The sequence below is a fragment of the Carettochelys insculpta genome, chromosome 4, assembly GCF_033958435.1.
Source record: "Carettochelys insculpta isolate YL-2023 chromosome 4, ASM3395843v1, whole genome shotgun sequence".
Lineage (NCBI taxonomy): Eukaryota > Metazoa > Chordata > Testudines > Carettochelyidae > Carettochelys > Carettochelys insculpta.
Window position 1 is genome coordinate 128,161,915 of NC_134140.1, and position 24,487 is coordinate 128,186,401.

General features: G+C 46.4%; 1 protein-coding gene across 2 annotated transcripts; it reads right to left on the reverse strand.

Moving 5' to 3' along the window:
- Positions 1-75: 75 nt before the first annotated feature.
- Positions 76-24,116, reverse strand: PPEF2 (protein phosphatase with EF-hand domain 2). 2 transcript variants are annotated; one of them, XM_074993777.1, is made up of 17 exons: positions 24,089-24,116; positions 22,389-22,461; positions 19,473-19,600; positions 17,050-17,107; positions 15,378-15,553; positions 14,926-15,013; positions 13,258-13,304; positions 11,582-11,748; positions 11,457-11,493; positions 11,216-11,365; positions 9,001-9,333; positions 7,583-7,768; positions 6,689-6,831; positions 5,762-5,868; positions 5,120-5,283; positions 3,155-3,242; positions 76-1,610 (listed from the first exon to the last, which is right to left on the reverse strand). In XM_074993777.1, exons 2-17 carry the CDS (start codon positions 22,441-22,443, stop codon positions 1,426-1,428), a joined length of 2,112 nt encoding a protein of 703 aa, XP_074849878.1. In that variant the 5' UTR covers positions 22,444-22,461; positions 24,089-24,116; the 3' UTR covers positions 76-1,425. The 2 variants fall into 2 exon arrangements, with proteins under 2 accessions (XP_074849878.1, XP_074849877.1); XM_074993776.1 differs by having other exon boundaries at positions 14,926-15,040.
- Positions 24,117-24,487: the final 371 nt, after the last annotated feature.

The following is a 24,487-nucleotide window of genomic DNA, read 5'->3' on the forward strand; positions in this document are numbered from 1 at the left end:
ATTGTTCATTCTTTAGAAAGACAGATCTCCAAGAAACTATCAACTATTGTAGAAAGACACTTGATTAAAAATCTACTAAGCAACTTACTGCAAAGAAATTAAGTTTGAAATGAGTTTTGCCTAATTTCTTCCCTTGCATTATATTAGCACAACTCTAGATAAGTGTTGAACCTCTCATCCAGCATCATCCAAAATCTGGCATATTAATTATGTGGATGACCACATCTCATGGCTGTAGCCAAGTTTCCTAGGGGCATCAGTCCTGACTCCCAGTATTCTGTGCTATTACTTAGCTGTAATTTACCCCAAATGTCTTCTAATAAGGCAGTAAGCAGAAGTGTTGGTAATGTGCTAAACAGTATTGACCTCCTGTAGGCCATCAGATTCTCTTGTCCAGCACCAGTCAGGTTCCCCGGGGGCTGGCAGAGAGAGGTTCAACCTGTACTTTGAATGCTATAATTTTTTTTAATAGACACCTGACAAGTTTGGAAACTCAGACATGACTCAGAGTGAAACTTCCCTGGTAAATACCATTTATTTGTTCACTGGACACTGAGTCAAATTTGTCTGCATAACTTGGTAAATCTACCGAGGTTAGTGCATTCATGAAACTGTTAGGGAAGAGTCCCTGCTGTGTTCCAACTTTTCTCTGCATTGCCATTATATGGCAATGAGTCAATTATCTGAACCTCTAGAGCCACTCTTAAGATTCATGTAACTGTCTTGTAATTCAAGGAGCAGAGGTAAAGCCCTTCAGACTAGAAATAATGCACATACTATAGCAGGGTGATGAACCAATAGTATCTCTCACCCTATAGATGGGGCAGATTCTCCAGCAGTTTAAAGCAAGACACATTTTTTTTTTTTTAAAGAGATGAACTTCATGCAAAAATTAGTGCCAAGCTCCATAGCCTCAAGAATCTGGAATCACTCATTATTAATGGTTGCTTCTAGCATTTAATTAAAAACAAAGTACAAACATAAAAGCAGTGCAGGATCTTGCTTTTAGACATTTGAACAACTTCAGCTACTGCAGGTGTTCCCAAGAATTCCACTTCAGTGGAAGTTGATGCTGTAACAGTTGACCACCATTTACTGACACTCCTGGAGCAAGCTACACTAACCTTGCAGAGGGTTAGAAAAACTCCACTGTGGGAACAGAGTTTTTTGTCAAATTCCATCCATTTAGAGTACAGTGTACTGACTCGAGTCAGTTATGGTACAAAAATGGAACATTGCTGCTTATGGGATGGGGCAGTCACAACTGGCACCATGTAGGTATCTAAAACTCTTATAGCTACAGGCACATCCTCCAGGGAGTAGGGTGATGTAGCTCAGGCGATAGTCCAAGGCATTGCATGTGACATTTCAAACTTCCTTGCTAGCTGTCATCTCAGGGTGGGACAGAGTATCTCTGCTGCTTGGTTATTCCCCCTGAGAATGCTCAGTGAGGCGGAAAGCCTCCAGGAATTCGTTGAAGTCTATGTTCCCATCCTTGTTGAAATCTATACTGCGGGCCAAGTCGCTGATGCCATCATCTGTCAGCTCAATGCTCATATGGGAGCTGAATAGCTTCCATGTCTGGCGGAATTCCTCAAAGGAAATGAGCCCTGCAGGGAAGAAATGGCAAATTCAGTTTAGTGGGCAGCATAGGATGGTCACTGATGTGCACAAAGCCTCAGCCTTCTGCTGAGCCTATCCCTTCAGCAGCACAATGGGTCAGATAAGTGTAGCACCCTAAGCCAGTGCTGCCACTTCTGTGCAAGAAAGGCACATTCTGTTCCTGGATCAGACTCACTGCCTTGAAGCAGTCAGTGACTGCAGGTGCCTCATCTTCCCATCTATACATTGGTAACGCTCCTCCATACCTTGGTTGGCTGTAGAGGCTAAATTAATGACTGTTCAGGAAGTGCTAGAGAGGAGCAAAATCGTAACTACTAACGCAGAGCTAATAAGCAAAGGAAGCAAAGGTTCAATGCGCTGTGGCAGGAAAGGGGTTCCAAGCAGCAAAGCAAAGGCCCTGCTACTACAAACTGAGCAGTATATACAGTTAATCCAACTGGCTCTTTGGTTACGTGGTGCTGGGGATCGCCATTCCTCATAGAATAAGTATTGCAAGGAAATGAGCAGAAGTCTGATTACTGGTGATGCTGACCACTCCTCAAAGGGATTAACCAGTAGGATAGTTCACATGTAGCCTCATGGTTTCACAGACATTATACTTTTATAATGAACTTATCCAGAACACCATCTTACTGCTCTGCACTCAGTATATTACAAACCTTCACTGTAGTAAGTTTCTGAAGACCCATCAGGTAGTATCCCCATTTTACAAGTGGGAAACTGATGCACAGACAGGCTTAAGGGCTCAATCTGACACTTCTGAAAGTCATTGACAAAAACTACCATTGTCCTCAATGGTGTACAAGGGGAATGTAAGTAATTTGCCAGTTGCAAAAGGTAGCGATGAGCACAGTGGGGAACAAACCCCAGATCTGGGTCCCAGTGGGGTACCTTAACCACAAAGTTGTAAGTAGTATTTTTCCACAGAGGTCCAACAAGAGCCTATTTTCACAGCACAAAGAAGTGGTTCCTGCACAATTAAAGGACTCCTCAGCTGAACCCCAGGGCTATTTTGGCTTCCAAGACCTTTTCAAGCCCTTGTACAAGCTGTTGCCTGTTTCTCAGGCTTAGCATACAATAAGTGTGAGCTGAAAATAGGATGGAACAAAGTGTGGCTTCATGTATGAGTGTGCATGTATATAATACAATAAACCCTCAAGTTGTGTAGGCGGTTGTGTTTCTGCAACTCACATGTAACTCAAATTTTCACACAAGTTGAGGGGCGACAGCTGCAGCCTAGTGCCAGTCTCCCTGCCACTTGAGGGACCGGGAAACTGACCAGTTTCCTGGATCCTGCAAGCCCATAGGAAACCGGAATCAAGCTGCCAGCCATAGAGCTGCCAAGTCTCCCCACCCCACAGCCGGGGACCCCCGCGGTCGGCTGTGTTGGCCAGGTGCTGCCCAGCCAGCTGGAAGCTGCGGGTCTCCCCACCTCCTCTTGTGTAAACGCAAGATACGTGCATTTTGAATGCACAAGTCTCAGTGGATTCGTGTACAGTGGAGTAGGGAAAGTGAGTCAAAACATCCTTACCTGAATGATCACTATCTATGATCCTGAATATGGTCTCCAGGTTGGATCTGTTTCGATAAATGATTTCTAGCAAGCTTGACTGTATGTGCTGGAAGATAAAATGCATTTCACTTCACACTGACTCACTACCATGTCCTAGAATAGGCTGAGATTTAGAGCCGATGCTGTGTAAATAAAAGCAATTCATCCACAGCCAAAAAGAATTGCCTTGTCATGTTACTTTGTCCTGGAAACTGAAACACTTAGAACCCCTTACTAAATAATTCAGCGGTATACAGAGTTAAATCTTTTGGTGTTTTCTTGACATTTTGGTCCTGTGGGTGTCTCTGCATCCCACCGTGACCTCATCGGTAAGCGCTCAACAGTCATCATAAGATGGGCACGTCAATGCAATTGGGTTTGCATTAAGGGTTACTTGAGGGATAGCTCAGTGGTTTGAGCATTAGCCTGCTAAACACAGGGTTGTGAGCTCAATCCTTGAGGGGCCATTTAGGGATGAGAACATAAGAATGGCCATACTGGGCCAGACCAAAGATCCATCGAGCTCAGTATCCTGTCTGCCAACAGTAACATTGCCAGGTGCCCCAGAGGAAGTGAACCAAAGACAATGACCAAGTGCTTTGTCTCCTGCCTTTGACAAAAGGCTAGGCACCATACCTTACCCCTTGCTAATAGCCATCTATGGACCTAGCCTCCAAACATTTATTGAGCTCTTTTTTAAACTCTGTTAGAGTCCTGACCTTCACAGTGTCCTCTGGTAAGGAGTTCAACAGGTTGACTGTGCGCTGTGTGAAGAAAAACTTTCTTTTATTAGTTTTGAACCTGCTACCCATTAATTTCATTTGGTGTCCTCTAGTTCTTATATTATGGGAACCAGTAAATAACTTTTCTGTATTCACTTTCTCCATACCATTCATGATTTTATATACCTCTATCATATCACCCCTCAATCGCCTCTTTTCAAGACTGAAAAGTCCTAGCCTCTCCCCATATGGGACCCGTTCCAAACCCTTAATCATTTTAGTTGCCCTTTTCTGAACCTTTTCTAATGCCAACATATCTTTTTTGAGGTGAGGAGACCACATCTGCACGCGGTACTCAAGATGTGGGCGTACCATAGTGTTATATAGGGGAAGTAAGATATTCTTTGTCTTATTTTCTATCCCTTTTTTAATTATTCCTAACATCTGGGGCCAATAGATTTAAAAAAAAACGGGATGGTGCTTGGCCCTCATAAGGGACTGGACTCCATGAGCTCCTGAGGTTCCTTCCAGCTCTACAAGATGTGTATCTCCATGTATTTAAAAAGCAATTATAGGCTCACATCAAGTCACTGTGTCAGCATCACATCCCTAAAACTGGGATCTGAAAAAGCCCTGAACATCAGCACCTCTAAATCCACAGTGAGATCCAGGCCTGAATGTCACAATGGGCTGAGCTTGCACACCTCTCCTGTTATGGCTTATTCCAAATGTGGATCTAAAAATGCCAGTTTGTTCCCGAGCTCTAAGTTTGTTTGTTTTTTTAATTTTAGGTCACCTAAGTGGCTTCCTATGACAAAGAGCCCCCCAATCCCCTCATAATGCTCATAAAAGAAACACAAATCCATTCCCACTCAGGGGGGAAAAAAAAAAGGTTTGGTCCTTATTTACCTCACAAGATAGCTATAAGGATTCCAGGATTAACTTGCTAGTGTTGAAACAGAAAGGAACAGCAATAGATATATAACTATCAACCATATGAATAAAATGTACATAGGCCTGATCTAACACACATGGAACCTCACTGATATCAGAGTGGGCTTGGATTAGGCCCCACACCAAGAAGTTCTCCACCTAAGCTTTCCTAGCACATTCAGGCCCTCAGCACCACAGGATCTGCAGGCCCTGTCAGTCTGTGATCAAGTGGGCTTCACTGTCCGAGCCTTCTACTTTGCGCTGAGGAATGGGTGCGTACTCCTCCTACCTCTTTGCTCCGTTGTTCCACAGCTAAATCAGCGAGCCAGGATTTGTACTCCAGCATGCCCCCTGCAGTGCTGCGAACCAGCTGCGGCCTCAGCATCCGCCAGGGCAGGCCGAAATGCAAGACGGACTCCACCGCCGTGGCCCAGTCACTCAGTGTGATCGTTCCTGTTTGAAAGGGACACTTGTGGAAGCACCCAGGGAACCGGAGCCAAAGGCCGAAATGGCCCCTGGGAGGAACGGCAGTCAATAATCCCGTTGGTTGCATCGCCACACCTTCCACGGGCTATGTGGGACCTGCACCTGCTCTGCAGTGACACTCCTCCAACCAAGGTGCAGCACTGCTGCTAGATTGAGGGGGAGAGAAGGTCAGCACAGGCAGAGATGAGCTCTCTTTCCCCATCCCAGGAGGTAAGTTTGCAAAGTCACAAGCACACAAGCCTGGGTTAACAAGACACAGGCAGCAGCAACCTGGACACCAAGTGCCAAGTTCTCTGACTCTGGCTTTTTGCCCCTTGGAGCCCATTGCCAACCAGGGCTGTGCAGCTGTTGTAGAATGTCTGCCCCATCACAGCATGGAAACCCACCTGGGATCCTGTCGACTGCCTATGAGGTCACCTGAGGCTGTTTCTTTGCTGAGACTTACCCATTTCATCCTGGTCATAGCCCTTAAATGCACAGAGGAGGTCGGATGTGTGAGCAAAGAGCTTCTCCCTGAGTGCGCGAAAGGCCGACTCCTCCACTCTGCTGATCCTAGAAGCAGCAGAAGAGACACACATCAAAAAACAAAACTCATCCCCTGAGAACAAGATAAAGCACATCTGCCCTGGCTGTCAATCTGGACCATTCAACGGGCTCTGGACATACCCATGTCTCACACAAGCATAGTGCATTTGTTGTAAGCAGGTTAAAACCAAACTGCAACACACCAGATTACACAAGATAGTTGGCCAAGTAGACTTGATGTAACTCATACCAGCAGGAGTCACTGCATTGTGAACAGGGCTCAAAGACCACCCTCACCCCCAAATAGAAATCAGCTCGGGAACCTGATAAAGTCAATCCAGGAGCCGGGTGTGGTCCCAAGAATAGACACCTGGGTTATTCCTAATGCATTGACAAACATAGGGTTCATCTACGTTTGTGTTGGTTGTTCAGATGAGATCAGCCACTTAGAACACGCCGGACTGAGAAGCTTTTTGAAGTGATTGCGTGGAACTTCCAGGTAGTTTGTAAACATTTTATGCTGAAAAGGGAAGACTGGAAATGGACCCAAGATGAAGAGTCACAGCCCTGAAGACAGCTTTACTATCATCTCCTGCATAACACCCAGTAATTCCCGTCTCAAGCACACAGCTGCTCGCTGTGTTAAGTCTCAGCTTTTAGAATGACAACCCCATCTTGACTCATAACTTTCTCAAAGCATCAGAAATGTTCAGACCTGGGGTTTTGAATCAATCTTCCCTGGTTTCATTCTAAAGCAGAATTTGGTGACCTAAAGTGCATCTCTTAACAGCACGGCTACCACGTTGTATGTCTAGGCCCTGTGTAACAGTACGCTAGTAAGTCTTGCCTTTGTCTCATAGTTAAGGTATGGGCTGTCTTGTTAGCTTGATACTGCACAAAATGAGGGATCAGGTCGGGTCCCAGTTTCACATAGGCTCCTCTGTTACTGCCAACCTCATAGTAGTTTGAAGCGGAAAATATGGTCAGTACCTAAATGGGAAAAATGAGCAGGTGCTTACAGTCAGGTCTGATACACACAGACAATTCACAAACATTCACCAATCCCTGATCAGCTCAAGGAGCAGTATAGCTTGTTTGGGAAAAGGAGATTCTAGGAGGGTGTTTGAGAAGGGAAGAAGAAAAAACATATAATGTTCTCCATGGTCACCACCAAAGTCACTAGACACCAGCCCCAGGCTTTCGCTGTTTTACCAAGTTCTCCTGACAAAATTCTATGGTCAGATATACATTGATGAATTCAGACCAGCTCCAGTAAAGTCAGTCGAGTCACTCTGGCTCCACCCACGTGTATCTGCGAGCAGAGTTTGCTCCTGTACCTGCTTTTAAACACTGCTGCAGTTTCTCACCCCGGCATCATCTCACACAATTTTGAACAGAACATGCTTAGAACGCCCCAGGGTGATATCATAACAAAGGAGAGAGGATTCCATTTACTAAGTACGGCACCTGACAATGGACAGACACAGCTATGCAGGAGCAGCATATAAGGGACAGGTCCATCTGAAGTGTAATTTTAGTTTGAGATTCCCAGGCCAGAACTGACTTAGGGTGGAAATCTCGTAACTGTAACTCCAGGGTAAAGGCCTAACCGCCATTTGTATAGTAGTTATTAACAAATGCATCACCAAGTCAAGGAATTCAGAGTTAAAGCAAAACTCCAAAGAAAGGCTCAGTACAGACGCGCTCAAACTCCTTCGCACCATCCCTGTGGCATTGCTACCTTTCGGCTGTGGCAGAACTCGTAGCCTTCCTGCTTGCACTCATGTGAGCGAATCAGGAGCTGCAAGCTGTGTTTCTGTAGAATCATCTCTGTGACATCAGGCCCGAAGTAGCAGCCACCTCCTCGGACGGTGTTCCTTTTACAGCCCTCCTGAGGCACCGGGTCACTCCACAATACATCTACAATCTGAGAAACCAAACACACCCGACTCTGCAATGTCAACATTTACCAACACTTTGCACACCATAGGTATCATTTCAGCAACAATAACTACACTCCACATTGTTACAGCCATAACAGCTAGAAGCCCCAGTCATGGGCCAGGACTCCACTGTGCCAGGCCCTTCACCAGCACAGAGCAAAATAGAGACCATCTTGTGTCAGGGGCAAGACAAGCAAGAGGGGAGTACAAGGCAATAACGAATGGTAGCTGATGGTTTCTGCGTGCCAGCAGCCTACGAGTCAAGCTTTTCTGCAGGCATTCTGGCTAAGGAGAGTTTTGAGGAACAGTGTGAAGGTGGGTGTGAAACAGAGGACTGTGAAACTTCACATTGAGCTCTGAGACCAGGGGGCTCTCGTATATATGCATACGGGACTCTCACAGGACGGGGCCTTCGCTGAGAGGACAAAGTTGGCCTCTGTGTTCATAAATACAGAGCAGGAGAGGGGAAAAAATCCAGGTTGTGGTAAGAGACCAGTTCCCAGTGTCTTCCACTTGGCTCTGTTCTGCTTTGCTTGGAATTCAAAAACCCCTGTCCTGTCCCAACCATCGCCTGCTGGCGGCTCCAGGATGTCAGCTCCTGAGAGACACTGGGGCCATGAGTGTTCTTCTACTTCGATGTCTCAGACTCTCAACCACCTAGGGTAACACGAAAGGTGGCTAAGCTTGGTTTAGCACCGAGTGGTTCTCTCTTTGACCTGGACCTTGGCTTATACAGTTTTACACTGCTCAGATGTGTAACCTTTCTGGATGTTGGCACGAATGCTCCTGCCGAAGCGCTCTCTGCTGACACGAGAGTAATGGTTTGCATTTATAATACCCAGGAAGGAAGACATGGAAACCAGCTACAGACTGTTAGATGGAGAAGAATAGTTCCCAGGACTTTAAAGACCCTCAAAATGTAAATTTTTCTCAGTGCATCTTCTCTAAAACACCAATAAAAGCCAAACGGGCTGTCACAGGAAGGGGACAGTTGATTTATAGCACCATAATTTTAAAAGGTTCAGATAATTATTGAAATGTACCCTGTTTTTTGCCATGTTTGAAGTCCCACAGAGGTGGGTTTTCAGGAGGCCTAGCCTACCAAAACAGAACCCTGCCTTGTGCAGCTCAATCTCCAGGCACTTTACTTAGGAGAACACCATGCCAGACTGCTGGAGAACAGGTTCCTGGTGCTGTCCCACGAAGTCCAACTCACCTGCTTCCACTCTTCTTGGCAAGAGTCACTGATCTGACAGGCCTCCATCTCGGACTCAGACACGGTGACAGAGCTGAGCTCCTTGTCCTCGGAGGTTTCACTGAATTCCACCTGCCGGCGGCACTTCTCCAGCTCCTCTTGGACTGTCTGACGGACCCACTGAGAAAGCTCTTTTCTGCCAGAAGCACTCACCAGCCCAGGAAAGAGGCAGGAGCCAGGGAACGACCTGCTCGTTGGTAGATCGACACCCACAGGGCTCTCACCGTTGATGGTTTTGGAGTCTGGGTGTCTACGCTTCTCTTTTCTCTTTTTGCCCCTAAGCACAGAAACAAACTGAAAGGGAAAAAAAAAAAGACAGAGAGGTAGTTTTTGGTGCCAGAAGCTCTCAGGTTCTGATCTCAGCTCCAACGCAAATACCATCCTCGTGGCCTTGGTCATGACATGCAGCACTCCTTGCCTCAGTTTCCCCCGTTAAATGGGAATGAATCATAATGTCTTAGCAGTCTGGCCCTAGCTGGTTGTAGAACCCATTGCAAAGCAAGAAGGTAACTCAGCTAGTGTTGCTGGGAAGGAAGGCCTAGCAGAGAGAGGATGCTGCTCCCAGATTTCCTGCTGCCTTCTAGGTGAATGTGAGCAAGTCACTGCCCCTCTCTGTTTCTCAGTTTCCCTATATTTCAAGGAGATTAGTGCCTCACTGTTGAATGTGGTGAGGGAAAGAGAAATTCCTAACCATATTGTGAAGGGCTCGGATTCTATGAACCTACCCATTGATGCAGCTGGATGGAAATATAACCAGCTGAAAGGGAGAACAGTTGGCAGCCAGACAAGAGAAAGATGCTTGGTTTTAGGAAGGAAAAAGAGGAGGGTCTGGTGATAGAAGGAGGGGGACAGGCATTCCTGGCAGGAGCTGATCAGCTGCAAGAGAGTTTACAGAGTTTTACCCCTGAGAGTGGGCTGTTTAGATGTGGCCGCACAGTGAGTGATCTTGTGGATGCTAACTCAGCAGAAGCCCTCAGAAGTCAGCGTCCCCTCCCAACACCCCTGCAGGGGCACAGGGAGAGAAAATAACTCCCCTAAGTTCCCTCTGGAATCTACCTAGGGCAGAGCCAAGACTAGAACCCTCATTTCCCGAGTCACACTGCCAGGCCTTACGCACACTATCCCAAAGAATCACATAATCCTAGGGCTGGAGGGGACCTCAGGAGGTCCTTGAGTCCAGCCCCCTGCCCAAAGCAGGACCAACCCCAACTAAAACATCCCAGTCAGGTCTTTGTCAAGCTGGGATTTAAAAACCTCTCAAGATGGAGATTCCACCCTGTCTAGGTAACACATTCCAGTGCTTCACCACCCTCCTAGTGAACTAAGTTTTTGTAATATCCAAACTAGACTTTCCCCACTGTAACTTGAGACAATTGCTCCTTGTTCTGTCATCTGTCACTACTGAGAACAGCCTCTCTCCATCCTCTTTAGAACCCCGCTTCAGGAAGTTAAAGACAGCTATCAAATCATTTCTCACTCTTCTCTTCTGCAGACTAAGAAAGCACAGCTCCCTCTCCTCATGGGTCACGTGCTCCAGCCCCCGAGTCATTTTGGTTTGTCCTCTGCTGGACTCTCTCCAATTCATCCGCACCCTTTCTATATTGAGGGGCCCAGAACTGGACACAATACTTCAGATGTGGCCTCATGAGTGCCGAATAAAGGGGAACAACAAATTCTCTAGATCTGCTGGAAATGCTCCTCCCAATGCACCCCAATATGCCGTTAGCCTTCTTGGCAACAAGGGCATGCTGTTGACTCACATCCAGCTTTGCATCCTCCAGCCCAATGCTGGAAAAGAAATTCCAAGCCAGGGGTGCAGCACATGGGGACAAGTGCTGTTGAGGAAAACAATCCATGAGGAATGGGACAGTGTCCTAACGCTTATTACGGGCTCTCTTGGGATAAGAGCCTGCATCAGCCAATCCATGTAACTATATTGAAGTCCATCACAACACCCAGGGCAGAAACCACAACTTTCATGCTGAAAAGAAACCCCAAAGCTAGTCTATATCCCTCTCCTTTACACCTAGATCAGTGCAATTCAAGCTGCTTCCGCTACAAAGCCAATCTCTCTTTGTTTATCCTCTCTGGCCAGGAGACCAGAAATGAACACACTCTCACAATAAGAAACAAGCAGTGCCTTTGTATTTCAAGTGGTCCATAAAGCCAGATGTACCTTGTGCCTTTCGATTTTAGCCAACAGCTCCAGGTCAGTCACATCAGATATCCCACCATGTAGGATCAGGACTTTCTGATCAATTAAGGTGGCCAGTGGCAGCCAGCAGAAGACATTCTGGAGCATCTTCAGAATTTTTTTGCCATGCACCTGGAAGGATGAGGGAAGAAAGCAGGTGGTGAAGCACTAAGAAGTGTCGGTCAGACAGGCGAGGACGAGTGAGATTTCAAAGCAAGCCTACCTTGTATTTCTGCATGACCTCCTTGATGAAGCCATAGCTAGATGGAAGCAGAAGAGACAATTTTAGGAAGCAGTATGGTAACAAGAACACTGCACTCTAATAGCCCACGTATACCACGCCCATACCGTAAGTTGACCATGTGGTCCTCGTGGTTTCCTCGGTTCAGGTGAACCTCCTTCGGGTACACCAAGAGGAAGGCAAACAAAATGATCAAGATCTCAATGGACTGTTTGCCTCGGTCCACAAAGTCCCCGTTGAACACGTAGGGCTTCTCCGGAGAAGGAAGCCCATTCTACGCAAACAAGAAACACAGTCAAATGCAATGGGGCAAGAAGGCAAATCCCTCCCCTCACATCACCTGGACCTGTGTCTACGTTCCAGCTCCCTGACCCACAGCGCATTTATCATACAGGTCCACAATTGAAAAGAACCGATATTGTCATGTTGTCTTGCACCCAATGGTGAGATCCTCCGCTGCTGTTAATTGCAAAACTCGGTGACTGTATGGAGACCAGGATTTCTCCCAATATAATGCTAACCGTATAGTAAAGGATTAGGCAGAAGGAGACTGGTGATACAACTGGCCGACTCCTCCTGCGGTCCCAATGGCTACAATTCCATTGACTCCCACACTCATTTACCCCAGCTCAGTGTCCATCCCAGTACCTTCCCTCTGTACTCTCTTATCATCTTTCACATATGATCACAGACGAGCGGTAAGAAAACACCCAGGTGCTCCAAGCTTTCAAAAATGTGCTGTTAGCAATTGGTGGGGGGACATACAGCTAGAAAATGGCTGTAATAATGGATTTAAAGGTAAGCTTTCATACAGCCTGGTCATCTCCAAACCAGCTGAGTGGAACATGGGAAGGGAGCTTTGACAGCTGGTTCCTCGAGGATACTCCCTCCTGCACCAGGCAGCAGCAGGTCTGTATCATATTCAGTGGTGGCCAGAATGATTCCAGGTCCTGCTCCCAGCCCCCTTGTAAACACCCCCACCACACAACCCCAGGGCCCCCAACACTCAGGTCCTGAGGCATCCCTTCTGTACCCCCCGGGCTGCGTGGGCTGAAGGAACAGCAGTCGGGTGTAAGAGTGAGCAGCCATGCAGCTGCTTTGGGCATCCAGGTGGTCACCAGTTTCCCCACGTGGGGCAGAAGGCGCCGGGGCAGGTGTGGTGCAGAAGGCACAGTGCAGGGGGGAGGGGCTCAGGTGGTAGCAGTGAGGGGGTTGGGGCACTGGCGGGGGGAGGGTCAGACTTGGGAACAAAGGAAGCAGAGTGCAGAGAGGGAGATGCAAGAGCTCGGGGGTGGGGAAGGGAACTTAGGGAGCTCATGGGGCACCATAGCCGATGGGGAGCACCATAGCCATGGGGGCCAGGCGCACCAAAATGCAATGGCAGGGTGCCATTTCCCCTAAGGCAGGCCCTGAGCAAGACACCCAGAAGCCCCAGCAGGCAGCTGTTCAGGCACAAGGTCTGTCTTCTCCTGTCAGCGGTCCTGGGGGTGGGTGAGGGGGTTGGGATAGGAGGGCTGCCAATCATGTCACATCCCCCACCAGGGAGAAGCCAGGGATCACCTGCTGGGAGCTGCTGCCTCAGCCACCAATTTTTGGCAGGTCCTTCGCAGCTCTGCATGAAGCAGACCTGGGCCTCTGAACTCTGCTGGAGCTGAGCACCCAGCTATGAATATTCATGGAGCTGGGGCACCAGCAGACTATGTATGTAACTGGCCTGCCTATGCACCACACCGGCCTGGCTCCCATGGGGCCAGAATTGCTCTGGGAAAAGCACAGTACGTACCTTGTAAAATATCAGAAACAAGTCGTCCAGCCGGCCGTGCAAGTCTCCTAGCACACGAAAAGACATTCGGTTCAGGGTGCACTCCCCCTCGCATCTTTAACATAAAGCTAAAGACTGTGGAACAACTCCAGTCGAGACAGTGAGGCAGGACGCTAACTTTTGGAGCCAGATCCTCAGCCAGTGCAGTTCCAAAGACCTCAGTGGAGCTGTGCCCAGTTACTTCTATGGACGCTGACGGCAAAACTGGATCTAGTCAACACATCAGCAAGGGGCGTTCATCCTTGCTCAGGCTCCTTAATGACGAACTGAGTTTTATGGGTTGGATTCCCCTGAACTCAGTAGTGGTGGATGGCAGAACAAGGAGCAATGGTCTCAAGTTGCCATGCGGGAGGTCTAGGTTGGGTATTAGGAAAAACTATTTCACTAGGAGGGTGGTGGAGCCCTGGAACGTGTTACCTAGACAGGTGGTGGAAGCTCCATCCCTAGGGGTCTTTAAGTCCTGGCTTGACAAAGACCTGGCTGGGGTGATTTAGGTGGGGTTGGTCCTGCTTTAGGCAGGGGGCTGGACTCGACGACCTCCTGCGTCCTCTTCCAGCCCTAGGATTCTACGATTCTATGAACTGCTCTCCTGGAGCATTATGGGATGCATTCATGACAATCCCCACCCGCCCACCCCTTCCCTTCCGCAACTTCTACTGTTACAGCAGAGCTACAGCAGCCAACAAGCTACCGTCACTAGACTCACTGACCAAAATACACATGCTCAGGCCAGTTCTATTTATATATACGGACAGAACAGAATAAAAAGCAGTGGTGTCAAAAAAAAAAAAAAAAAAACCACAAAAAATAAGCAGTCCTGTAGCTCCTTAAAGACAAACAATTTTATTTACTAGGTAATGAGCTTTCGTGGGTAAGACCCACTTCATCTGACGAAATCTTTAGGTTACCACAGGGCTGCATTTTTGTTTTTTGTGAAGCTACAGACTAATGCGGCTGAGAATATTTATAATGGTGTCAAGTTGTGGAGGGAGAGATCTAGGTTGGATATTAGCAGAAACGGTTTCACTAGAAAGGCGGTGAAGCATTGGACTGGGTTTCCTAGGAAGGTGGTGAAATCTCCATCCTTAGAGGTTTTTAAGGCCCGGATTGACCAAGCCCTAGGTGAGATGATTTAGTGGGGATTGGTCCTGCTTTGAGCAGGTGATGAGACTAGATGATCTCCTAAGGTCTCTTCCAACCTTAATGTATAATTCTATGTACCCCATGGCTGAACTGATCTAAAATAGGGACAGACAACAGCTGAGACACTTCCTTAGGCTGAGCAAAGACTAGTTCAGCATGGAGATTCCAGACCTCTAATGGTTAGGTTCCATTTGACTTAAAGCAGGTTAAGGAGACCTCCAATTTCCACACTGATGTCCCACTGTATACACAGGCACAACTGTACCATTTTGAAGCTGCACCACAAGTAACTGCACCAGAGCCTGCTCTGTTAGACAGACAGACAGACAGTCATGTCATTCGTTGGGGATACGCACCTATTACAGAGCAGGCTTTGGCTGCCACCGTTGTGCATTTAAATACAACACCCACCCACCGCCCACCCCACACACATGCATGGCTGCTAATTCTGGATGTTCGAGGGGGTTTCCTCTGGAGGGCTCATACCACAGATGGTGACCTCCTCACTGTAGCAGGTGGAGACCTGGTTGATGTTTGGCAGCTGCATGAGATGTCGCCTGGTCTCGTGCAGGAGCTTTAAGACATAATGAGCGTGGAGCTGCTACTGGAAGAAAGGGCGGGAATTAGAGGAGGACGTTCACGACACAACAGCGTTCAGGGGAGCAGAAGTGAACCAGCTTGGGGCAAGCAGTTAGGGCCGCCTAAAAAGTCACTGCTGATAACAAAGCATCTAGAGGAGATCTGGGGGAAAGGAGCTGTATGTGGACCAGGACAGCTAAGCTAGCAACAGCCAAGTTAGGAAGGGTTAGCCGCAAATTCCCTTCATCTTCCTGACCAGGGGTTTGCGAAAAGAAAAGCAGCTCACTCCTGGAATTATCCTTCTACCCACGTGATCTCCCCACAGCAATGCAATGAAATCCCCCTTTTGGGATACTTACTTGTTTCTGTTTGAAAGCTTCTAGTAAGGCTGTTGCATGATCAGGCAACAGGGGGAAGGAGAGACGGGGACCTGTGTAGGAATCTGGCACCTCAATAGATTCATAGTCACAGAGCTTTTCCAGCTCTGCGTCTTTGTAGCTGTCTTCCTCCGTCAATATGAGGCTAAGGAAGTCCCCTGGGTGGAGTTTAAAAAAAAATAGTTAATGGGGTCCAATATGCCATTTCAATGACCTGATCATCACACTGGAGAGGTATTCAAGGACAGGCCTTCATTAGTCTCCATTAAAAAGGATGTCATCTGGCTCGGATCTAATGTGTCTCCATTAAAAGGAGAGGAGGGAACTAACCTGAGTCAAAACTCAAAATTTGCTGCACAAAGGAAACTGACATTTTGAATATTTTTTTCATCCCGATGCGAAATGAAAACAACTATTTGGTAAATTTCTGGTGGAAACAGATATTCTGAAAACATTGGGCCTTTAGAAACCTTTTGTTTAAAAATTTCTAAAAGGAAATTCCCACTTCTTCAAGGAAAATACAGACCGTTTCCAAAATGAAATTATTTTCAAATTTTGCAAAAGGAAAATTTCTCCTGGCAGGAGAGAGATTTGCACTGAAATCAACAAGTTCTCCTCAATGCTTCAATCTGGACAAAACCAGAAATTCCTGTCATAGAAAATATTTTAACAAAAACGTCCCAACTAGCTCTGGATGAGATTCGGACTAGAGGTAGGCAAGACCTGGTGTACTCTGTGGGAAGCATTTCTGAAAGCCCTTCTGCTTTCTGCATTGATTTGGTGCAGACAGCCTCCAGTAAGAGGGTTTTTGTTTTCTTTTTTTGCCTCTCCCAACCCCCAGATTAAATGGTACAACCAGGCAACATCTCTTGCGTTATTTATTTTCATATGCTAATCAATTTATTTTACTCTGTATCTTGGTGTAGCCCAAACAGACTGTGTATCGAAAACACAATCATATTGTAGGATTTGTTGGGATGGGGGGGAAAAGTTATGTTAGAGACGCACTTTGAGATAATGGGAAAAGCACATCAGCTGGATGGATTTGCTAAAATGATCAGTAATGAGATAATTAATGTGGACATGTTACCTGTACAGTCAGTTAACACACTACTGGGAAGTCCATACCCCTCAGAGCTATTGTTCTGGGCTGTCTACCAACTCAGGAAGGCAGCAGTGCACTGGCTGGAATTCATATTATTATGGTTCTTGCCACCACCATGATGGCTAGAAACATCTTATTTTAAAGACAGTTAAGATTCTGGAGCAAATTCTCCAAGGGTGGAGTCTGGCGCTGCAGAATCAGGGACTCCACAGGACCCTGATTATGGTGGTTAGGGAACATCTGACAATGACAAACTCTTTTCTAAATGATACCATTAAGAATGTCTGCTTTTATTTCACCTTCCAACACCCAGAGGGCCAGTGGCTGCTCCTTTGGAATCTCTCTATTTTCCTCCTGACCCCACTTTAATTTCCTGAGGCCTGCGCTGTAGTCACAGCCCATCTGGCATCTAGACAGATCTCCCTTCAGTGCCCCATAAGTTCACTCCTTAATCAGTGTTATGCCTTATGAGCCCACCTCCTTCTGCACACCCTGCACTGGTTGGGCCCCAGAAAGTACCACCTCTACCTATGGAATACACAGGCTTACTCTCTTTGCTGCTGCTTGGTGTAAAGTGGTCCACGAGGTAGCTGAAGAAGTTGTGAAGCTGTAGAAGACAAGAAGGAGAGCCATGTTATATTCACCCGATAACAACCTTTGAAAGCTCTACTGTGGAGTGTTCTTCAGAACGCAGTTCCTCTTTTCACCTAAACCTCGACACTCTCCTTAGTATATTGTACTGTGCATACAGCAAATCAGGTCACACCTGTTCTCACTGAGAAGCAGAACTCCGATCTGTATACACCAGCATCCATGCTCACAAAAAGGCCAATACAGAAAAAGTCTGTGGAAGACTATATTATGCCACGGGGGAAAATTCTCCATGAGCTCTATGTGGCTATTGTACAAGTTGAACCGATCTAATCAAGAACTCTCTCATCCAGCAAACTCCATAATCTGGCATGATTTTAGTTACCTGGATGACCACGTATCACAAGCGTGGCCAAGTTTCCTGTAATCTCAAACTTTGTTTACAGCCACCAGCCCTGGCTCTCAGTGTTCTGTGCTTTTATTTAGCTGTAATTTACCCCAAATGTCTTCTATGAGCCCAGTGTACAGTGGAAGTGTTGGTAAAGGGCTAGAAAATATTTACTTCCCATCACATGACAAATTCTCTCATCCAGCATGGGTCAGGTCCCAAGGGCGCTGGACGAGAGAGGTTCAACCTGTAGCTTGACGCCTACTGATTGACAGTCCCGCTCATTTCTACCCTGGGCTACGTAACGACCAATGCTACTCTTATTCTCATAAGAGTTCAATTCTTTTTTGCTGAGCTATTGTCTCAAAATATCCCTCTGTGGAGAGTTCCACTGCTTAATAATACCTTGTTTCAAGGGATAATTAATGAACCACATCTCCACTTGAATACTAATTGTCAACAGCCAAATCTCAGATGAGCTCAGCCAGCCCGTGGGAACCATGTTTGGTTTCAAGCACTAAAGAAATCTGGGCCCAGGAGATAAGAACACAGGGCTTCATCCAACACCCAGTAACAGCAGAGCCAAACTTTCCATGGATGTCAAGGGGCTTTGGAACAGGCAGCAGGTGAGTGACACCTTAATATTGTTGCTGGAGTGCACACAAAAGATAGGGCTTTCCTTGTTCCCTTTGCTTTGCTTCACCCTGTTTATTCCCAAGAAAGTTTGCTGGGGAGAGGGGATGGAAACAAGAAATCACTGCACCCCCCTTTGAGGGGATTTATCCCAACTTCCATTTTCCCTTCAGCTACTGTTTCTCTGGTCCAAAATCTTCTCTCACACTGAAGAAAAAGATGCATATATCTGCTTACAGCAGCCAGGTGTCAAAGTGTGCAGCCAAGTGAAGCAATAAGAGCTCACCCGACTTCCATCCTAGTGTTCAGAAATCCTGCAGAGAAGAGCTGTGAACTGGGGATTGCATTACCAAATTTTCCCCCAGCCCTGTCTCAGTTCATTCCCTCCCCACCCCACCTCGCCCCGCCCCGAGTTTCACAGTGAAGTATTTCTGGCTCCCATCACAGTCTCTGTTCACTCGTAACACAGGGAAAAGAAAGTCAATGGGAAAAGAGCCAGAAGGGGGCAAGAAAGCCATTCTGAAGTCAACACCGTACCACAAAGCATCCCTCTACTAAGTATGCGACAGAAACAAAGGAGACAGCAGATCAGGAGCTGCTAGTTCATTGCTGGAGACAACCTCTCCTGCCAAGCAGCCACAGAAATGCTGGAGATGTCTACCACAAAACCCTGGAGATGCCACTCCCTCCTCGGCAGGAGACATCTCCCTCACAGGCCGCTGACACCCATCAGGCAGAGAGCCAAAGGCAGAAAGGGGAACAGAGAAGCTTGCGGAAAAATTCCTATTTAAAACCCAATTGCGCAACTCTCTAAAACATGCACATTACTCACCGACCACATGATCCTACAGCAGTGGTGTTCCTCACCGTCTCCTCCATTCCCTTCTGCCCACATGCATGCAGTGGGTCTTGTAGTTGGTCTTCATCACCGGTCAATTTTATTGCCCTGGCCCCTAGAGGCCCTAAGCCATCAGGGCCACTGGATGTGGAGGAAAGGCTAAACGGTGGCCTGTGTGAGGCCCTGTACATACACACAGTGAGCAGTTGCCACCCTAAAGATTCCAGTTTAAATACACAGTGGCAGTGGTCTTACCCCCACTGTACAGGTAGGGAAACGAGCACAGAGGCTCAGGATGTGATTTAGCTATGGTCACCCAGGAAGCCTGCTGCACAACTGGAACCTGAACCCAGGTGTCCAAAGTCTCCTCTTAGAGCCTTAACCACAGCCTCAGACTTCTCCTCCAGGACAGCTTTTATCAGCCCGCCAAGTGCCAAACACGTGCCCAGCCTGGTAAGAATTATGACAACGACAACGACAGAGCACAAACTCTCACTGATGTCCTCCTCCTCGGCACCGTACCTTGATCTGATCCTGCTCGCAGGAGTACTCTATGGACTGGAAAATTCTCCATGTGCATCTTCGACGCATCTCGAGCCGGGCGACATAACGTCGGTACCACCTTTGGATCAGGACCGCGGCCTTGAAGGCTGTGAGACAAAGAACAGAACTCCAACGCCTCAGCACCAGTGCAAGGGTGATTTTCCCTCCCAGATGCACGAGAAGGAAGAGTGCTTTCTACTTCACAAGTGAACGGCAGGAAAGAATGCACCATGGCTGGCTGGAAGAAGAGAACTCCATCTTGGTATTTTGGTTTCATATCAGGATGAAACCAAGATTTCTCCTCATTTAAAAATGAGAGAACAAGAAAGGCCTGAGATCAGCCAATAGCTGACTGGTTACAGTACTCTGGGACATGAGATAACAGATTCATGACCCTGACTCAAATCAGGCAGAGCTGAGTTTTGAATCCCATATCACACGTGACTGCCCAAACCCCCAGGTTCTCGGCTATGGTAGGGTCTCCCTCTCTCCCAAATTGCTAGACTAGGACAGGTCAGTTGAAACAAACAGGTTCCCACTTTGACAAATGGGTATTTTTCAACCAAATTTCCTTCTGTTGAATAATTTCCAGCCAGCTCAGATGGCTTCTGGCTAAATACTAAGAAATACCTTTGGCGCTGTCAAAGAGAAAAAGCACAAAATCTGATTCCAACTGGATCAGACACTCCCAAGTCATGTCTATTCTCCCCCGTTAGTTCCTCATGGTCCTGTTATTATTTATATACCAGCAGTGCCTGGAGGGCTAAACCAACTCCTACCTCAAAAAGCTGAAATTCTAAATAGACAATTTGCACCACCACATTTGGACTCTCAAGCATCATTATGCTCATTTTACAGCTGAGAGCTGAAGCACAAGGAGACTAAGGGATCTGCCCAAGGTTACAAAGGGAGTCTGTAGCAGAACTAGAATTTGAACCCTAACCTAATTCCCTGCCCCAGCAATGGGTAACCAGAAACAGGGAGTGGGCCACATGAGCAATCCTTCTTCACCTCAGTGGGTAGCGGCAACATGAAGCTCACTCAGGTTCCACCTGAAGCCCCATGGATGCCCTGTATATCCCCGCTGCCACCTTCCTCTCAGGCCTCACACTTCCTATTTTCTCCCTCACATGAAGAACTTCAGGAGCACCTTGAATCCACTGATTTGTGCTCATCCCTGCTCCTCCCCAGAACTGGAGGTCCCAGAACTGGCATCAGAGACATTCTGCTTTGAGTAGAATATTCCATGTGTGCTTTATCTGACAAACATTTAAACCCCGTCTCCCTGGGTAAAGCAATCCCTCTTCCTCTAAATACACTGTACATTAGAAACAGCAGAGGTAGCTCTCAAAGTTGAGTTCTCCATCACTTATATTTACAATCTTCTAAGTACTTCAAACCATTGATACAAAGGTCACAAAAGATTCATTAGAGACCATGCACTCAGCACATAACATTACATGGGCCACATTTAATGCTGATCAGATATCAAAAGGCAAGTGACTGTTCCACTGCGCCGTTTTATACACCATTACCCTTGCCCAACTGAAGAAAACATGTTTTTCCATCAACAAGCTTATTGGGCGTGCTGCATCTGGTAGTGTTTGCACTGGTTTTAAAAAAGAAAACAGATTTTATGAGGAACTGAGTAATAAATCGAGCGGCAGACACACCCATTCAATTATTCACTAGAGCATATAACTTTGTCTGTATTTTGGGTTTGCTGAACAAGCAATCAGATACTAAACTAGGGTCCCAGTGGGGGCTCACCCAGGATTTCAAGTGGGTCTCTGAAGCTTGGGATGTGCTTCCTCCGCTAGGGGAAGTGTGTAACCCACACACCTAGGAGTGGGGTTCGCTGCCCCATGTAGTGGCCCCTAGACCACTTACAGAGAGAAAGAACGAGCAGCTGGATTTTCACTCAAACTGTGGAGGCTCTTGCACTAAGCTCTTGAGGTCCCAGGTTCAACTTTGCCTGTGGGTGGTTACAAAGGCTTTTTGACAGAAACTCTTTTGGGAAACAAATGTCGGCTCCATGGCACCAAAACACTGTGATAATCTGTGTGTGTTTTGCTGAGTGGATTCTGATAAACTAAAAAATAAAACTCAAAACTTTCTGACTTTCTTCCAAAATGATTTCACACTGTTACACAGTCTTAGATAAACTATGCGTTCCACGGAGAATCCCAATTTTTAATTTCATTTATGTCCAAAATGAACATAAAACCGGTGTATACTACATTAGAGCAGAGAATACACATTACTGCTGTCATTGTGTGTGAAAACAGAAATGGCAAAAAAGAAAAACAGCTACAAAAAAAAAACGTGAAGGGGATCAGTTTTAATTAAAAAATTAAACTTGAACTGTCAACCCCAATCACGTGTGACGAGACAAGAAGATCATTGTCTTACTGCAGTTTAAAATAGACGCTGGCAACTTGCTTACTGGCAAAGCTTGACCTTTAAAAGAGCCAAAGCCCTTAATCCCTCCTCTTCCCCTTTTCGTTGGTGAAACCCACTGTGCAAACCAGCCCTTGTTTGGGTTTCAGTTTCAAAGTCCGTAGAATGTAGTTCATGCCAGCATCTCGCGATCAGAGCATCAGAGCATAATGCACACACCTACCAGTAACCCGCAAACCTAACGTGGACAACCACTACAACAGAGATGCTTTGCGTTACAGCTTTGCCTTTAATCTGAGGCTGAGCTGGAAGCTATTTATTATTATCTTCTTTGGGCACTGGAGGTCTGTTTTTATGGGACAACTATACAAGAGGCTCAAAAGGTCATTGGGCAGTAAAGTGCTGACACAGCTGTATGCGGAATACTTGTGACGGTCTTGCAGAGCCTTTATAATCCACCTGAAAAGACTGGAACATTTCAGGAGACACACTCACCTTTTTCTGACTTCCGCAGGAAGTAGTAGGCATTAGTGGAACTACCGCATCCCATGAGCGCCAAGCAGCGTTCCTATGGGTTTGCAAACATAGGATCATCAAAACCAAGTTCGTGTCGCCAAAAAGAGCATTCAATCAGAATCAAGATAGGTGATCTGTGTCCCAAGATGCTGGGAGCCAATCGTTATCATAGTAATACTCAATGAGGCTCAGAAGCCACGACTTTATAGGAGATATCTCTTAAATCAACTATAACCCCGACATCTAATTATCCCAACATACTGTGCTTCAGTGCCAAATCTGGGACAGATTCTTTTGGCAAGGTCACCACTTGATTTGTTCAAAGCTTCAGCTCAGTGGAAGAGAAATTTGCAGCAATTTTGTTTTTCAGCTGAATCAAACTGTTTGAAAAAGTTAGGTACCAACATGCCAAGTCCATATCACGTACCCAAACCAAGTTTTCAAGTATCAACATATTGATGTGAATACATAGCGAGGCTTCCAAGTCAGAACAGTAGATAAGTAGGTAACCCACAGTGCCAACTGGCCTGAACCTTTGTTTGATTTTTGAGAAGTTCAAGGATGCAGCAAAAATATTGATGCACCCTAGACTGTAATTTATGACTTGCATGAGAAATTCAGGCCAAATAGTTTTGTCTGAGGCCCGCGTGCACACAAACATGCCACGTGATTAGATCATTTTCCCATGGAAACACTGCATATGACAAGAGTCCATTTGGAAAATCAATCTGAACAGCAGGGTCAAAATACAGAGCGGTTGCAGAGGCGCTGTAAACGATAGGATGCCCAAGATGGGTCTGGAAGAAGGAAAGAGGCAGGCATTTCCTGTGTACAGAATGGAGCGTGTTTTATACCATGTACCAGATATACTGAAGATACCTAATTAAAAGCATTAAATTTGGGAATAAGAAATGTCAGACATGGGGTTTTTATACACTCTGATAGCTGACCTGCCAAACCCTTCTCATTGAACCTGGGGAACACATAATAGCAAACACCAGTTAAAGCTAACTGAGAAATCTCTGGCCTTTCTTCACACAGTAAAACAAGGTGTCAGGCCTCACCATCAGCTGGCACTGAGCCTCTAACAGGAAGAAAATGACTGGAATCAGACTGCAAAAGTTACCACCTCACTCTCACTTCTTCATACAAACAAGCTTAAGCCCCTCCTGTGTTTATTGTTCCAACAACACTAAGCACCTCAGAGAAGGAATAAGAATTGCCTATCAGTACAATACAGGTTGGCTGCTGCTTCAGCAACAGTACTGAGCTCACAGAACTGAGAAGGCAAAATGTCCTGCTGAGGCAACAGGTGGTGCATCTGACAAAGCGAGTCGTTGCCCACGAAAGCTTTTGCTCCAAAAAAATCTGTTAGTCTGTAAGGTGCCACAGGACTTCATGTTGTTTTTGCAGATACAGACTAATTCGGCTACCCCAATGAACCTTCACGCTCCCTTGTCAGGGCCCTCAGGGCCTCTGGGGTTACACAACAATCACACTTGAAGCAGGCAAACGGGAAGCATCTGACAGTCAAAACAATTTGTGACACCAGGTGATCTGCTTGTTCAGCTGCTGTTTTGGCATTGAAAATAAGCTATGATGTTACAAAGAGAATGTCAGCAGACAGACACATCAAATTCTGAAAAAACCACACACAAAAACTGAAGCAAAATCCTTACCAGACAAATTTCAAAGGTAAGATATTGCTGTTTTTACTCTTTTGTGGAACTGGTTACTTCAAAGAATTAATGCTGTCAGCAAATCACTGCAAAATGTTGATACAAATTTCCTGAATGCTGCACAACTTTTAGCCTCTGTTACAGGATTTGTCATGGAGATTTGAAATGACTCTGGGTCTGTGGAAGCCGGGGCACTAACATTAACAGAAAACACAGGTTCCTCTGATATATCTGATGAGAAGTGTTAAAAAAAAACCCCGGAAGTTATTTTTCAATGAAATTAGAGACAATTGAATCAGTTTAAGAGGGAAAACAGAAGATCATCGTTGAGACTGTCAATGTTATTTGTGATTGCAGAGTAGAGGTGAATCTCTAAAGAAAACTGTTGATTTATTTTGC

What these genes read in the sequence shown, in the direction of transcription:
- PPEF2 (XM_074993776.1), bottom strand. Translation starts at nt 22,443, where the DNA reads ATGGGATGCGGTAGTTCCACTAATGCCTACTACTTCCTGCGGAAGTCA. An exon ending in GACCACATGGTCAACTTACG is followed by an intron (nt 11,494 to 11,581) that starts GTATGGGCGTGG and finishes GCTTCCATCTAG; the next exon opens with CTATGGCTTCATCAAGGAGG. An exon ending in ACCTTAACTATGAGACAAAG is followed by an intron (nt 5,869 to 6,688) that starts GCAAGACTTACT and finishes TGCTGCTTCTAG; the next exon opens with GATCAGCAGAGTGGAGGAGT.